Raw genomic sequence first — 15,550 nt, 5'->3', positions numbered from 1 at the left:
TTAGAAAACCATCTTGATCAGCTCCTGCCTGCGGCCCTCTCTGGCTCCTGCTTCTTCTCCTGGCCTCTCACCTGGTGCCCGAGCTCCCGGCCCTGCTTGTCTGTGCTCCGGCTCCCAGCCCTACCCACCCCAGTGGTTTGTCTCTCACCCATCTGGCCTCCGACGCAGACGGCTCATCACCCCAGCCCCAGACCCACAGTGTGACCCCAGCCGGCTCATCACCCAGATCCTTGGAGCAGATCGCTCAGGACTCATTGCGACCAGCTGGTAACAGTATTGGCCACGTGGGCAGAGGGGAGAGACAAGAGGGAAAGGAGAACAGGTAATTTTCCCTTAGGCTAAGCCTCCGAGTGGATGGGGGTATTGACCACAGGGGGTTCATAGCAGGAGAAAGAGAAGAAACAGACTTTTCAAACAGAAACTTCATAGCAATGGGCTGTTTAAAAGGATACCTTTTGACTGTTCTGGTAATAGCATTGACTTCACCTGTCTGTCAGGGAGCAGATTCAGCCCAAAGATTCAACTTTGGAGGGGCAAATGGGTGGCTCAGGGAACTGATAGCCAGGCCTACAGACATGCGGTCCAGGGTTAAAATCTGGCCTCAGATACTGCCCAGCTGTGTGGCCCCGAGCAGATCGCTCAGACCCAATTGCTTAGCCCTTACCACTCTGCCTTCGGACAATAGGCATTTAAATGGATAATTAATAATTAAAAAAAAAAACCCACCCAAGGAACTTTGAAGAGACTAAAGGCTATATTCTAAGGCATTTCAGACTCCAATGGTTTATAAAAAATCTCTGTATCTCTATTGCATTTTTCCTGATTGGTTTAAGATATAACTTTGTGATTTTAAATTCACATATTACTGGATTCAATATTATTCTCTTAACACTGAAGGTTGATTGAATTTATTTTTAATGTACTGAGTTTTAAAATTCTGTTGTTTTTCCCCTATAACTGTGCTGAAAAAATATTAGTGATTAAGCCCACATATGAAAAAACAGCTTTTCTATTTTTGCCTTTGTCACATAGAGGATGGATGGACTGCAGAATTGGTTACAATTGTATAAAACCTTTGGAAAAATTAATGTGCTAAATATCTCAAATGATTTTAAGGGTTTTTTTAAATATGATTTTTGAAATTTTTTTTTAAAAATCTCTGGTTATTTTGCCTGCCCCTACCACGAGGTAAGGCTCATTCTAGTAGCTGAAGTGAAATACATTTTATAACCCCCAACCTTCCTGCATTTCTAAATATGTGAATGGAAGTTGGGGCAATTAATCTCAGGGCATTTGTATCCCTATAAGCCTCCAAGAAAAAGGAGCATCCCTTTATTTATACTCTTCAGCTCACTATTTTACTTGCACCAGAATGATATCTAGATTTCTTGATTATGTTCTTAACCCAAGATGAGTTTTACTTTGTTTAAAAAAAATGTGTTTAAATACCAAGGTTGAAAGATTTGCTATGATTATAAAAACTTGTGACAAATATCCATCAATTCATAGGCTTTTTAAAATGTCATACAACATTTGTGAAATATGAAAGTGTGTTTGCTTGTTATTGTAATTAATTGGGCTATTGAGAATTTTGGGGATTTTGATACCTACATATTGGTACTACTGTTCAATTCATTTGCCTTCTTCTCACAGTGATCATGGCCAGATATTAAGAGGAAATGGATCTCATTTTTGGTGAGAAAGCCTTGCATTTTATATTTTCTTAGCTGACACAGAGTGTCAATGATTATAAGCTACATTTTTGAATTTTTTAAAAGACTTTTATTATATTTTCTTGCATGTGCAATATACTATTTCAGTGTTTTTTTAATTTTTCTCTCCTTTTTTATATTTCAAGCACATGTCACCAGCACTAAGATTTTCTTTAACTTTTTGATTTTGTAGTACTACAAGTTTGAAATACATTTGCTAAAAGCTTGTGACTATAAAAACGATGCCACTAATTATTTAAAAAATTATGGGACTTTGCTTAATGATTCTGTCTGATTCCAAGACAAGATATACACACAAGAGCCATTGCACAGAGCCAAAGAAAAGCCAATCCAGGATGGATTGATGCACGTCTAGACCAATTCAAAGGTCTTGAACTTAGTGTGAAGACTCGAGGTTACTATGTTTAACATGTGTTAAGACATAGGCTTTCTTTGTGTCCACACTCACTCTGAAAATACTCAAAACCTTGGCTCCTATAATCTGGTCCCCTTTTCTGCCTCTCATAGTGTGGTACCTTTCTGTAGTCCTGGCTACTGACTGGGTAAATGCATCATTGCTTAGAACATTTTGATTGGGCCCTGATTCAAGGATCTGTTATAGATTTATTTTTCTTTTTACTTGGAATTTTACACATAAGACTTTGATAGTCTGTATTTTCATCCAGAAATTTTTCTTTTCTTTTTGATTTTTCTGATGTCTTTTTAATATCTCTTGCCAATTGATTCATATACCTCATACCTCAGCCATGCATCCCTAAGTGATTCTATATTTGTCAATCACCCTCTTAACTGGGGGAATGTAAAAAAATATATATCATTATTTAAATTTCAAAGTTTAAATTCCTTTTTTTTTAAGTGATCAAACTTCTTTTTTTTATGAAATATACAAGACTAACTCTGTTTATTAAAATTTGTTTAAATCACAGGAAAGTCATTGACCCATTAAATCCTTGAACAATTGAAACTATATCATATTGCACAGTTGTACAACTTCAGGTCTAAGTCTAAGCCAGAAGAAAGATAGTCCTGGAAGAACAATGGCAGAAAGATTCCATTTTTAACCATAGATTCCATTAAAACAACAACAACAACAACATTAAATTCCTTTTGAGAAGAATTTTAGGTAAAAAAGAAGCTACCTCTCTGAATCCAGAACTGAGCTGTTGGAGAAGCCACCCTGAAGAAGCCTCCAGACCACAAGCTGCACAAAAATGAACTTTGGGTGTAGTTGAATGAACATTTATTTGTATGTATACTTTTATGCCAAAGGGGACTGCCCCCTAACTGGCTTTTTGTCAATGCGTTCAGCAATTATTGGTTTTATTCTTTTTTTTTTCTCTTTCTCTTATCCTCAAATTATTGTAATGTTTAAGTTGATTATGTTCTCATGATCCTTTTTGGGGAAACTTTGCTCCCCAACAACGATCAAACAGAGGAATGTAAAAAAATAGACTCGAATACAGGACTACAATCCCCACAAGCCCTTGCTCCACTTCCCCAAAATGCTTTGTAATCTCACGCAATTCTGAGGTGGGCCAAGATCGAGGAAGGATTTAAGCTGATTGCAAAGGCTTTTGAGTGGCTTTTGGACTTCCGTTTTGGAGCAGAGGCATCTCTTCCATGATGTGAGATTATCTTGTCTAGGCCACTCTGGCCTAGGCACGTGTTTCTTATCCTGTCTTTTCTTTAATCCTTAATCTTCAATAAACCTCTAAAAAATATAACACTCCTTGCAGAGAGAAACTAATTTCAGATGCCTCAGTCTCTCCTAAATTTTAACTGTTACACTATTATTATTAATTATTGATTCAAGCCACTTAATTTCTCAGTTTACTCATCTGTAAAATTTTGGGAATACTATTAACACTCACCTTCCAGAAATGCTATAAAGATCAAGTGAGATAATATCTGTAAAGAACTTTGCACACTTGAAAGCACTATCTAAATGCTAACTATTATTAGCATCCTGAGTGTCCCATTGGGCCAGAATTCTAGAGATAAAACTAAGTCATTGAGCTAATTATACAAAGAAAAAAATAATCAAGGAGGTTATCTAACTCTAAGGGTTACACCCTGTATCATAAAGGTACTGAAAGTCATAGCAGGAAGACCCCTTAGGGATCATTTCATTTTACCCTTAAGTTCCAGCAGATGACTATGTGGCCACCTCCTATAGGATGCCCCCACCACTGCCCAGCATTATCCCTCTTGCGAGTGCCTTCCCTCCAAGATTACCTTCAATTTACACTCTATGTATATTCCATATACAATTTTTTCATGGTGTCTCCCCAGTTAAAATGTGAGCTCCTTGAAACCAGACTGCTTTCTTTGTATCCTCAGCACCCGGCATCACGACTGGCATATAGGATGCCTTAATAAAAGTTTGTGGATAAGAGTCTTGCCTGAGATGATTTAGGCATGTCTCTCATCTCCTGGTCCTAGTAGGAAGCTTCCTCCATCCAAACCCCTCCCTCATCTCTTGGCTTGCTGAACAACCACCATTTGTCTCTGGCAATGGTACCTCAAGACATGGGTCAACCTGCAACTGTCTCCATCTCCAGATTCAGAAAGCACCAACCAATCAGAGGCTAGACCACCACTCAACAGCACAGGTTAGGCTGTACTAGATAAAGTTTACCTCTTGCTTCCCTGCCTCCTTGCCTCCAGCTCCAGTGTTGGCCCAGGTCTAGAGTGGTAGGTGGAGGTCCTTCAAGTCCCAAAACACCGGCTGAACCCCTGTTAAATCCTGGCTCCCGGGGTTAGAAGGCAGAGCGAATTCTGACCTATTGATCTTATTTGTATATGTGTCATCTCTCTCTAAAAGGCTTTAAGCTAATCAACTAGCATTTATATAGCACTTAAATATTTGCTAAATGCTTTACTGTTATCTTCTTTGAGCCTCACAGCAACCCTGGGAGACAGATGCCAAATAATAATAATATTAACTAGCATCTATTAAACATCTATGTGCCAGACACTGTACTAAGACTTTACAAATATTATCTTCTTTGAGTCTCACAAAACTTGAAGGGGGAGGGGTGCTATTATTATCCTCAATCTATAGATAAGTAAACTGAGGCACACATAGATTGCTCTTGAGTCAATAATAACAACAATAATAGTAACATTTACTAAGCACTTTCTTTGTGCCAATCATTGTGCTAAGCAAATATTACAAATATTATCTCATTTAATCCTCACAACCACCCCAGGAGGTAAGTGCTATTATTACCCCCATTTTACAGTTGAGTAAATTGAGGCCAGGTATTTAAGGGATTTGCCTAAGATCACAAAGCCAGTAAGTATCTAAGGTTTTCCTGATAGAGCCCAGGGCTCTATCCACTGTACCACCTAGCTTCCTGATGAAAGTCACAAAGCTAGTAAAAGTTTGAGGTGGCATTTGAACTCAGGTATTCCTGACTCCAATTCCAACATTCTATGCACTATACCACAGGCAGAGATTACATGTTGTTTTTAATCTTCATAATTCTACCACTGCCCATTATAGTACTTTATTGTTTTTTTTTTTAAAACCCTTACCTTCTGTCTTGGAGTCAATACTGTGTATTGGATCCAAGGCAGAAGAGTGGTAAGGGCTAGGCAAAGGGGGTTAAGTGACTTGCCCAGGGTCACACAGCTGGGAAGTGTCTGAGGTCAGATTTGAACCCAGGACCTCCTGTCTCTAGGTCTGACTTTCAATCCACTGAGCCACCCAGCTGCCCCCCCCCATTATGATACTTTAAACAGATTAGAAGCACTTCGAAAACAAATATTTGCGGGATTTATTTTTGTTGTTCAATTCCTGATGTTCTCTTTCTCCTTGGATAAGTTATTATGTCTTGTTGACTCCTTTTGTGATACATCTTGCATCTAGGCTCTCCATGTAGTTCCACTGCCCAGAACTTGTCAAAATAGAAGTCTTCACTGTCAATTGCCAGAATGACTCGATCAAAGCCACATTAAAGAAGCAGGGCAGCTGAGCTAGCAGCAGCTCTGGATAAGAGCACTTAAGACTTCATTCCCTTCCCCTAATACTCCAATATTTCCTGCAAGTAAGCAGATAAAGCAGATCTCTGGGCTGGTATTTATATGTCTGGCCTGAATGACTTCTCTCAGTGGACTCTCTTAGAATAATGGAGACATCGTGAGTGTGATGAGATCTCTTTGTGGTGGTACAGTACGGTTTGGGGATTGGGATGGATAACAACGTATGTGTCTGGGATCTCCTGTATCATGTATGTCCCAGGGAAAATCATGAGCAAGACTGACTTCCTGAGGTCTTGGGCACAAAGAGCAGAGGGCACTGCTTTTGTTTTTTGTTTTTTTTTTCTCTCTTATATTTGCAGTAGTCATTTTATTATTTTTTGGAAAGAGATCTTATTTTGCCAATTACACGTAATAACAATTTTCCATTTCAGTTTTCTGAAATTATAAGATCCAAATGATCTCCCTGCCTCCTTTACCTCCCCCTTACTGGAGATTGTAAGCAATTTGATTTGGGTTATCAAGCATAGGACACTGTTGAATCTGTCTTGCAAGTCGTCCAACAGCTGCATCATTGATGATCCCTTCCAAGCCCTTCCCTCTTCTCTCAAAGACTACAGAATTTTGGCAGAAGTCTGGGGCTCCTGAGTCCAAGAGTCCTCTCCTTAAAATCCTCTCTTCCCATTTCTTCCCCCTCTAACACCATTCTTCATGGCTGCCAAATTAATCTTCCTTATACACAGAGAATGATCAAAATGCCAATAATATTAATAATTATAAGCATGCTATCACTCTGCTCAACACATTTCAATAGCTCCCCATTGTCTACTAAATCCAATATGCAATTCCACTCAGTAAGCATTCACAGAATCAGAGAAGGAACCTGAAAGATCACTAATCCAGGGGTTATTAATCTCGGGGACATTAACCCTTTGCTTGGTGAGATCTCAAGGAGTCTATGAACTTGGATGGGAAAACAAAATACATCTTGATTTTCACTAAACATTGATTTCCTTTGGGATCCTATTTATTACTTTATTCTGAAATTTGAAAAAAAAAAATTCCCAAGACAGAGGGAATGGGTTTTATCAGACTGCCAAAGTGGTCCATGCCTTAAAAAGGGTCCAGAAATCCTGTTCTAATCCAATATTCTCAGTTTACCAATGAGAAAAATAACCTGCCAAGGGTCATAGATCTAAAGTTTGGCAGTTAACTTGTATTCAGATAAGGTCTCTCCTTTGAGCTACCAGATCAGTCTAATTGCACCATTCCCCACTTTTGAGCTCCATACCTCCTCACCTGACTAGGAGCTTTCTTCCTTGAGTAGCTTCCAATTGCTTTATGAAAAACTACTCAGCAAACATTTATGGAAAGAGACAGCTAAGTGGCTCAGTGGATAGAGCACTGGGTCTAGAATCAGGAAGACCAAGGTTCAAGTATGGCCTCAGATATTTACTAGCTGTATGATCTTGAACAAGTCACTTAACCTCTGTTTTTCTTAATCCACTGAAGAAGTATGGCAAACTACTCTAGTATCTTTTCCAGAAAAAAAAAAAAACCATGAATACAACTGGTGTCCTATGGGGTCAAGAAGAGTCAGACACAACTGAATGACTGAACAATAACTACATGCTAAGTAGTTTTGTTTTGTTTTGTTTTTTGGTGTAGAGGATACCATATTAGATGTTGGGAATACAAAGCCAAAAAAATGCCAACCAATGATCTCAAAAAGAAAATAAGAGGTGCAGCTGGGTAGCTCAGTGGATTGAGAGCCAGGCCTAGAGATGGGAGGTCCTAGGTTCAAATAAGTCATTTGACCCCCATTGCCTAGCCCTTACCACTCTTCTGCCTTGGAACCAATACACAGTATTGATTCTAAGATGGAAGGTAAGAGTTTTAAAAAATAACAATAATAAAGAAAATAATAATAACAATAATAGTAATAGAATTTATTAATATGGTAATATTAATAATAAATTACTATAAATAAGAAATAAAATAAAAATAAATTAATTTGGGGGGATGAAAAATAATGAAAATAATAAAAATAAATAAAAAATAAAATAATAGACTTTAAGGGGTTTAATATGTTAAATCACTTGATACTCATCACAACCTTATAAGGAAGATGCTATTATTTTTATTAATCATTATTCCCATTGTACAGAGGAGAAATTAAGAAACTTTCTTATAATGGGTACAATGGATAAAGCACTAGCCATAGTCAGGAAGATTTGAATTCAAATGTGACTTTGGACACTTGCTGCCATAGGAGGTAATGAGATTCCCATCATGGAAGTCTTTAAGTAAACTGGGTGACTACTTGTCCAGGACACTCTAGAGGGAATTCTAGTTTCAGAAGGGATTGAAACAGATGGTCCTCTCACCTTTGGGATTCTGGGATGCTGAGATCTTGCTTAGAGAGAAAATAACACAGAAGCAATGTACAAATTTCTGCGGTAAGCATTACTAACATAATATAACTCACAAAAGCCAGGCAGTTGGCACTTGATTTACACGATCCCTATGACCCTTTTTACAGCAAGTATTTCCAATTTTGCTACTTCACCTTTAAATGATAATCTTAAAAAAAAGGGGGGGGGAGGGGGGAAGAAACCTAACCTTCTTAGCATCAGTTCTAAAGTAAAAGAATGGCAAGGGCTAGGCAATGGGGGTTAAGTGACTTACCCACAGCCACATACCTAGGAAGTGTCTGAGGGCAGATTCAATGATTACACTCAAAAATATTTAAATCAAGCAAGTTAGCTATGTTACCCTGGGCACTTCGCCTAATCTCATCTGCTTCAGTTTCCTCAACTATAAAATGGGGATCATAATAGCACTGTCTTCTCAGAGCTGTTGTGAGAATTTAAAGAGATTATATGTAAAGTGCTTAGCACTTTGCCTGGCACAAAGTAGGTGCCAAATAAATGCCTGCTCCCTTTCCCTTTTTTGAAGCATCTCTCTCCTTGCTGAAAGCATTTCCTCACATCTCAAATTTTTCTAGACTACTTTGAAAATGCACATATTCTGCCTTATTTTCCCTCTTCTTGATAGGAGAAATGGGTGTATTTCTCTACAGCTTTGTGATTTGAGACTTTTACAACATTCTTGATGTACACAGTACCAAAAAGAAAACTGAGGCTCCAAGATCTCCCAGCAGGTCATACCCATCACATAACTAACTGGTAAAGGGAAGAGCTAAGCCTGGAACTTGGATTTTTTGGCTCCAAGTTCAGAGTTCTTTCCATTTAATCTTCACCTAGAAATATGTTTTCTTTCAATTCCTTAAAAATTCTATTTCTGGACAGCTGTCCAGTTCCATCTGCCCCAAAGGCATGAGTGAGCTTGCCCTAAGTTTTTTGTTATTGTTTATTTGGGGACTTTTTTTTTTGGAATCTGACTTTCCAGGCAACAGAGTAATTACCCATAACATAAAGTTTCTGGGCACACAGCCAGAAAATGGGTTGATCTGTTTAGCAGACTGGAATGCACTGGTTATAATTTCTTCCACCACTCTAAAGAAGCAGTGTCTGCCTTAGAGGTACCATTTTCTTCTATGGTAATATTGATGATTAGCTGATAATTCCAAAAAAGGGAAAGGAGATACTAGCAAACAAGCTACATCACACTTTCTACTCTCAGATTCATATATAAAGCTGAAGTAGACACTGAATTAGTTATGAAAATTCTATCTGTTCAGGGTTTTTTTTTTATTCATTCCCACAAGCAAGGCATCGAAAAGAATATGGTAGTACAGCACTGCACACTAAATTCTAGAGGCATTTGTACTGACCTGGATCCATGCCTTATATACCACTTTTCAATCCATTATGTGAGACATTTTTGTGATGGACCACTCACTTGGAATCATGATAGGCTGAGAAAGGGATACTTTGGGGACACAGATAACATTTTAGCTTTCTCAGAGTAGTAACTTGTGCCAAATTGGCAGGAAAATTGGAAGGTATGGCCAGCCATATGCCCTGCAGCCAGGAATACTCATCTTCCTGAGTTTGAATCAAATCTCAGATACTTATTAGCTGGATGACCCTGGAAAAGTCATTTAAACCTGTGTGCCTCATCTGTAAAAGGAGCTGGAGAAGGGAATGGCAAACCACACCAGTTACCTCTGCCAAGACAACTACAAATTGGGTCATGAAGAGTCAGACATGAGTAAAATTAGTGAATAATAAAAATGGTCAGATAAAGTATATTACAGAGTGCTGAAAGAACTAGGAATCATAATTATAGAACTGATGTTGGTGATCTTTGAAAAATCACAGAGAACAGGAAAGGCACCAGAGGACGGAAGAGCAATGGCCAATTTTCCAAAAGTAAAAAATAGAATCTTCAAACTACATGCTAGGAATCTTAATAAATTTAGAGAATGAAATTTTAAAACCCTTACCTTCTGTATCAGAATTGATATTAAGTATTGGTTCCAAGGCGATTGGGATTAAGGGACTTGACCATATTAAGTATTGGTTCCAAGGCAATTGGGATTAAGTGACTTGCCCAGGATCAAACAGCCAGGACCAAATTCTGAGGCCAAATTTGAATCCAGTACCTCCTGTCTATAGGCCTGATTCTCTATCTACTTAGCCACCTTCTTGCTTCTGGAATGTATTATTACAAGAAGGTTTTATGAAAGTTTGGAAAGGGATAAAAGTACCACTACCAGCCAGCATGAGTTTGTTCCTTTTTAGATAGACTTAGTAGACTGATAGCCAAGGAATGATACAGAGTATTGGGGTCTTTAGTGAGGCACCAGATAGTCTCATCTGTTAAAATAGGGGCAATAACAGCACCTACCTACAAGAATTACACCAATTAAATAAGAATATTTGTAAAGTATTTTGCCAATCTTAAAGTGCCATGTGTACTAGTTATCATCACATCATCATCATCACCACCACCTTAATTATATTATTGTGGGGAAAATGGGATGGTGCCAGCAGGATACATAGTTAGATTCAACAAACCCAAAAGTCACTTTGGAAGAAAGGTGGTTTTAAGAAGGGAGCTTCAGGGCTCCAGTTAACATTTTTGTCAATGACTTAGATGAAGGCATAGATAGGAATCTTATCAGATTTGTAACTGACACAAAGTTGGGAGGGATAATTAATTTATTGGATATCAAAAGTGGTATCCTAAAATATCCTGACAGTCTGGAAGAACAGATGCAAAATGATATATGATATTTAATCAGGAGAAATTTTATGGAGGCACAGGAAAGGTCTGAGAGGGGGGAAACATGGCTAAACCCCACATTTCTTAAGAAAAGCATCTTAAAATTTTACCACAAAGGCTCACAATCATAATTTAAGGCAGATGCCACACAATAACCCTGAGAAACAAGCAGTACAAAAATGATCATCATCATTTTATAAGTAAAGAAACAAGCTCAAGAAAGTTAAAAGATTTCCCAAGATCAAGTGTGAGAGATCCCAATTTCAAACTCAGGCCTCCCCAAATTCCTAGTCTGATCCTCTTTAGACTATACCAAGCTGTATGTTGGCTCAATATGAGTCAAGAGGGTCAAATGACACTAGACTTACTTCAGGAAGCTACAATTCTGTCAGTACTCTCTCTGTGGTCACAGATTACAACCCTCTGACATAACTCAGATGATCTTTGAGAGTTGCCTGCGACAAAATAGCTATCATCCTGCAGACAACCTGGTGAGTTACTCTAAATTTAACCAGAATAGTCCTCGGGTGATATATAGTCTATTATTTGGTTTGTACCTGAGGCCTTCTGTTTTGATCTGACCAGAATAGTCAAGTTTGCTCTCCACTGCTGAAGCTTGCCAGAATCCAAGTATCTGTTCCAAGTTATAAAAGAGACTTCAGAACAAGACTTTAGTCAGCATTTGTTAAGCACCTACTATGTGCTAGGGAATAGGCTTAGCACTGAGTATACAAAGAAAGACTAAAGACAGCTCCCACTCTCAAAAAGCTCTCTTTAGTGGAATTATGCCATTCTGGGTTCTTTCAAATCAAAGTATCCTGAATAAGGCAGATGAGAGTCCCTCTCTGCTTAGTTCTAGTCAGAACACATCTGGAGGACTCTGCTTAATTATAAACTGCACATTTTAGGAAAGAAATAGACAAGCTGGAATTCAGAAAGGGGAGGGAAATCAGAAGAGGGAGGGGACTTGGACCACATCATCCAAGGAACACATGAAGCAACTGGAAATAGTTAGCCTGAAGAAGAGCAGACTTAGGCATGGCATGTCTTAAGCCAGGGTCAACATAAGAGAAGAGGAATGAGGCTTATACTGCAAGGCCCCAGAAAGCAGACTGGGTGCAAGTTACAGGAGTGCAGACCTCAGGGCAATAGAAGGGACATTTTCCCAACAGCACTGTCCCAGCCTAGAGTAGGATGCCTTAGGAGGTCCTGAGATTCCTATTATTCTTCTCATCAGTCTTCAAGTAAAGGCTGGGCCACCTCTTGTCTAGGATATCAAAGAAGGGATTAGTGCTTCAGAATGGGTGACTAGATGGCCCTTCCATCATTGAGATTCTGAGGTGGTATGATACTGACTACAAAGAAAGGAACATCAAGGAAATGAACAAATTACCAAGGATTTTTCATAATGCTCAGTGGTTGCCACTTCACATAGCCCTAATAACCCTTTTTACAGCAGGTATTTCCAATTTTGCTACTTCACCTTAAAATGATAGTCTTTTGGGACTCCAGAATACATTTAAATCATGAAACTCATACATCAGAGTGTATGCAGGAGGTCCCAAAAGTCTTAGCATGGCTTTAATAGCTTTAAAGGTATTTAAACTCTATGATATAACCATTCTGGAGAGCAATCTGGAACCATGCCCAAAGGGCCACAAAACTGTACATACCCTTTGACCCAGCAATAACATTACCAAGTCTGTATCCCAAAGATATTAAAGATAGGACAAAAGCATGTATCTGTAAGAAAATATTTATAGCAGCTTTTTGTGGCAGCAAAGAACTGGAAACTGAAGGGATATACATCAGTTGGGGACTGGTTGAACAATTGATTGAAATGTATAAAATACTACTATGCCATAAGAAATAACTAAGGAGATGATCATCAAACTCCAGGAAAGCTCAAAGCTTTACTGAGGCTTTGGGGACATCCTATATATAAATGTAAATCCTTTGTAACCATTTCCAAAAAAATACAGACTAGGAGAGGGGACAGAGGAGTGGATTGAGAGCCGAAGGAGGAAGGTGTGAAAAGAGAGGACTTTCCTAAATCCTCAGCCTCCAGTTTAGGAGTGCCTGTCCTCGATGGAAATAGCTTTCCTTTTATTACAAAACGTGAATTTCTGGCACGTCCTTTAAAAGTATCAGAAACTGGCAGGTCTTGGTAACCACAGAGTAGACTGTAATGTTACTAATAGGAGAGAAACCAAGAAATCCTTAAGTCTTGGGACAATGCTGCAGTTCCATGCCTCACAGGGAAGGTTCTGACTGGGGCCGTTTGTCTCCCCATTTGCTGAAGCCCACCCTTCCTGACCATTTGTATTTGGACAGAATCCCAAAGCCGAACCACAGGGCTTATACCCTAGTGCCGGCCGATCAGGTAGGAGTTGGAGGTGAGGGAGACAGAACACCTCCCAATTTCCAAGACACCGGCCCGGCGTTCTTAGCTGGAATGGGGGGGGGGGGGGGCAGAATAATGTGGGTGGTCATTCTCAGGGTACTAGAGGGCACAGATATCACCTGGACTATTCCAAGGAGACAGCCTGCGGCCCCAGAAAGTGGAGAAAGAGAAGGAATGACCCCCCCCCCCCCATTCACCCACACATACATACATACACACATAGTAAGGAGAGAGGAGACTCCTTACTCACCCCGGGGAGCAGTCGGGCGGCCGAAGCCGCAGCACCAGGCCAGGTGCCGCCGCCAGTCAGTCGGTTCCAGAGACCAGGGAAGTGGGGCTTCTGGGCGCTGCGGCTGTGGCCCAGGAGTGCGAGTAAGGTGCCAAGGAGGAAGGCGGCCGCCGCGCAGCCCAGGTAGAGGCAGAGCCGGAGCAGGACCAAGCAAAGCCCGCTCTCGCCGGGCTCCCAGCCCCCGCCTCCTCCGGGCCCCAGCCAGAACAGCGCCAGAGCCAGCGCCACGAACCCGAGCGCGGCGACGGCCGGGGCGGCCGGCTGCAGCTCGCGGGCTCCAGCTGCGCCTCGGCGCGGGGCAGAGGGCACGCTCCGCTCAGCGACTGCGGCAGCCGCGGGCTCAGGCTGCCGGCTGGGGCTGAGGCCGGGCGTGCCGCGGTCAGTGGCATCAGGGTGCATGCTGCTCCTTGTGCCGCTGGGGACAGGCACATCTCCCGCCCTGCTGTCCCCCAGAGCTCGGTCGGAAGGCGGCCGCTCCCCAGTTCCTCCTCGGGCTGCTCCCGCGGCTCCAGCCGCCGCTGCACGAGAACCACTGGCAGTCCCAGTTCATACCCCGCTCCCCGGCAGCCTTCGGGAGACACCGGCCCAAGCGCAGAGTCTCCAGGCGGGGCTGGACCGCGCCTCCCTCGCCACGCCTGGCCCCCAGAGCCCGCGCTATGCCCGAGCCCACTCAGGTAGCCCTCAAGGATGGAAGCACAGATGCCCGGGTGGCGGGGAGATTATTAATATGTCAATGCACCGGGTGGAGCAGAGCACACCAGCGAAGAAGGAGGTGGAGACGTAGGAGGAGGAGGAAGAGGAGGAGGCGGCCCCGACGTGCGTGCCAAGCCGAGGGGGTGGAGTGCAGGCAGTGGCCGGTGGGTGAGTGACAGCTACGAAGAGCGAGTTGCCTTTGCCGCCAAGTCCGTGATTTGCGGGGTAGCCCGGGAGAGAGCCGGCTCAAAGGCCAGGCTCCCACCTCCGAGCCTTCCAAGATGACTCTGGCTTCTGGTTCGGTTACGGTTAAAGACTTGTTTTTCTTCTTCCCTCGGACTTGGCCCGGAGGCGGGAGGATGGGAGGAGGATCACGGGGGCGGGAGGGGGGGCGGGGAGGTCTTGCCTACGTATCTTAAAGGTGTGAGGCAAGCCGAGGCACAAATTGACTTTTTCACACCCCTGCCACCCCCAAGAGAACTTGAGCGATCCTTCTCCCCAATGCCCAATGGAAAATTTTGACTAAGGTATTCGTAATTTCCCCTCCATGCCACTTAGCCGGTCACTCAGTGCCTTAGTCTGTGACTCCCTGGATGCGTTTACGCATTTCTCAAGCAGCGGCGTTGGCTCCTATTTAGAGGGTCGACGCAGACAGCTAAAATCCCAACTCAGGATCCTTGTTTCTTCGTCCTTTTCTTCCTCCAAATGCACAGAATTTACACTTTTCGGTATTTGCCATCTTCTCATAGGTTGATGTAATTAGGTAATTCTTTATAAAAAACACAGTAAATGTCCTCATTTCCAAGCTCCACTTTTGAGGCACTTTGTGTTTTTAAACATTACCCTTCCTGCCCTCTCCCTTCTTTCCTTAGAGAGCAAATGGGCAGAATGTACCAGTTTAGAATAGTCCAAGGAAGCAAGATTGGTGCCAGAGGGTGGCCACAGCTGCGATTACCACTTTGGCTTCCGTTTCCTGTCCTCACTAATGTTTCTGTTTTCTGTGGCAGCTATCCAGCGCAAATGCTTTTTTACCAAAGCAAAGAGGCATTAGGACAAAGAAATTTTAAGTACGCATTTTTCTCATCTCTTAACGAAGCCTTAGCACAGAAATGGGACACAGCCATGCAACAGAATCTGCATAAAGGTGTACATATTGGCCTTGACACTTGTCTTAAAAATGACTTTCAGTGGATGTGGAATAAGCATATACTAATATTGAACCCTGTAAAGTGGTGTTCTTAAGTTGCATTTGAC

The 15,550-nt window shown here is 41.6% G+C and overlaps 1 protein-coding gene across 2 annotated transcripts in view; it reads right to left on the bottom strand.

Moving 5' to 3' along the window:
- Positions 1-15,247, bottom strand: part of SNX25 (sorting nexin 25) — a 236,394-nt gene extending 221,147 nt beyond the window's left edge. The window contains exon 1 of one of the 2 annotated variants that reach the window (XM_056802960.1): positions 13,565-15,247. In XM_056802960.1, coding sequence (XP_056658938.1) covers positions 13,565-14,002 — 438 coding nt within the window. In that variant the 5' untranslated portion in view covers positions 14,003-15,247. The remainder of the gene's footprint in view (positions 1-13,564) is intronic. The other variant, XM_056802961.1, reaches the window with a different exon arrangement.
- Positions 15,248-15,550: the final 303 nt, after the last annotated feature.

The sequence above is a fragment of the Monodelphis domestica genome, chromosome 6 (assembly GCF_027887165.1).
Source record: "Monodelphis domestica isolate mMonDom1 chromosome 6, mMonDom1.pri, whole genome shotgun sequence".
Taxonomy (NCBI): Eukaryota; Metazoa; Chordata; class Mammalia; order Didelphimorphia; family Didelphidae; genus Monodelphis; species Monodelphis domestica.
This window is presented reverse-complemented; position numbering and strand designations above follow the sequence as displayed.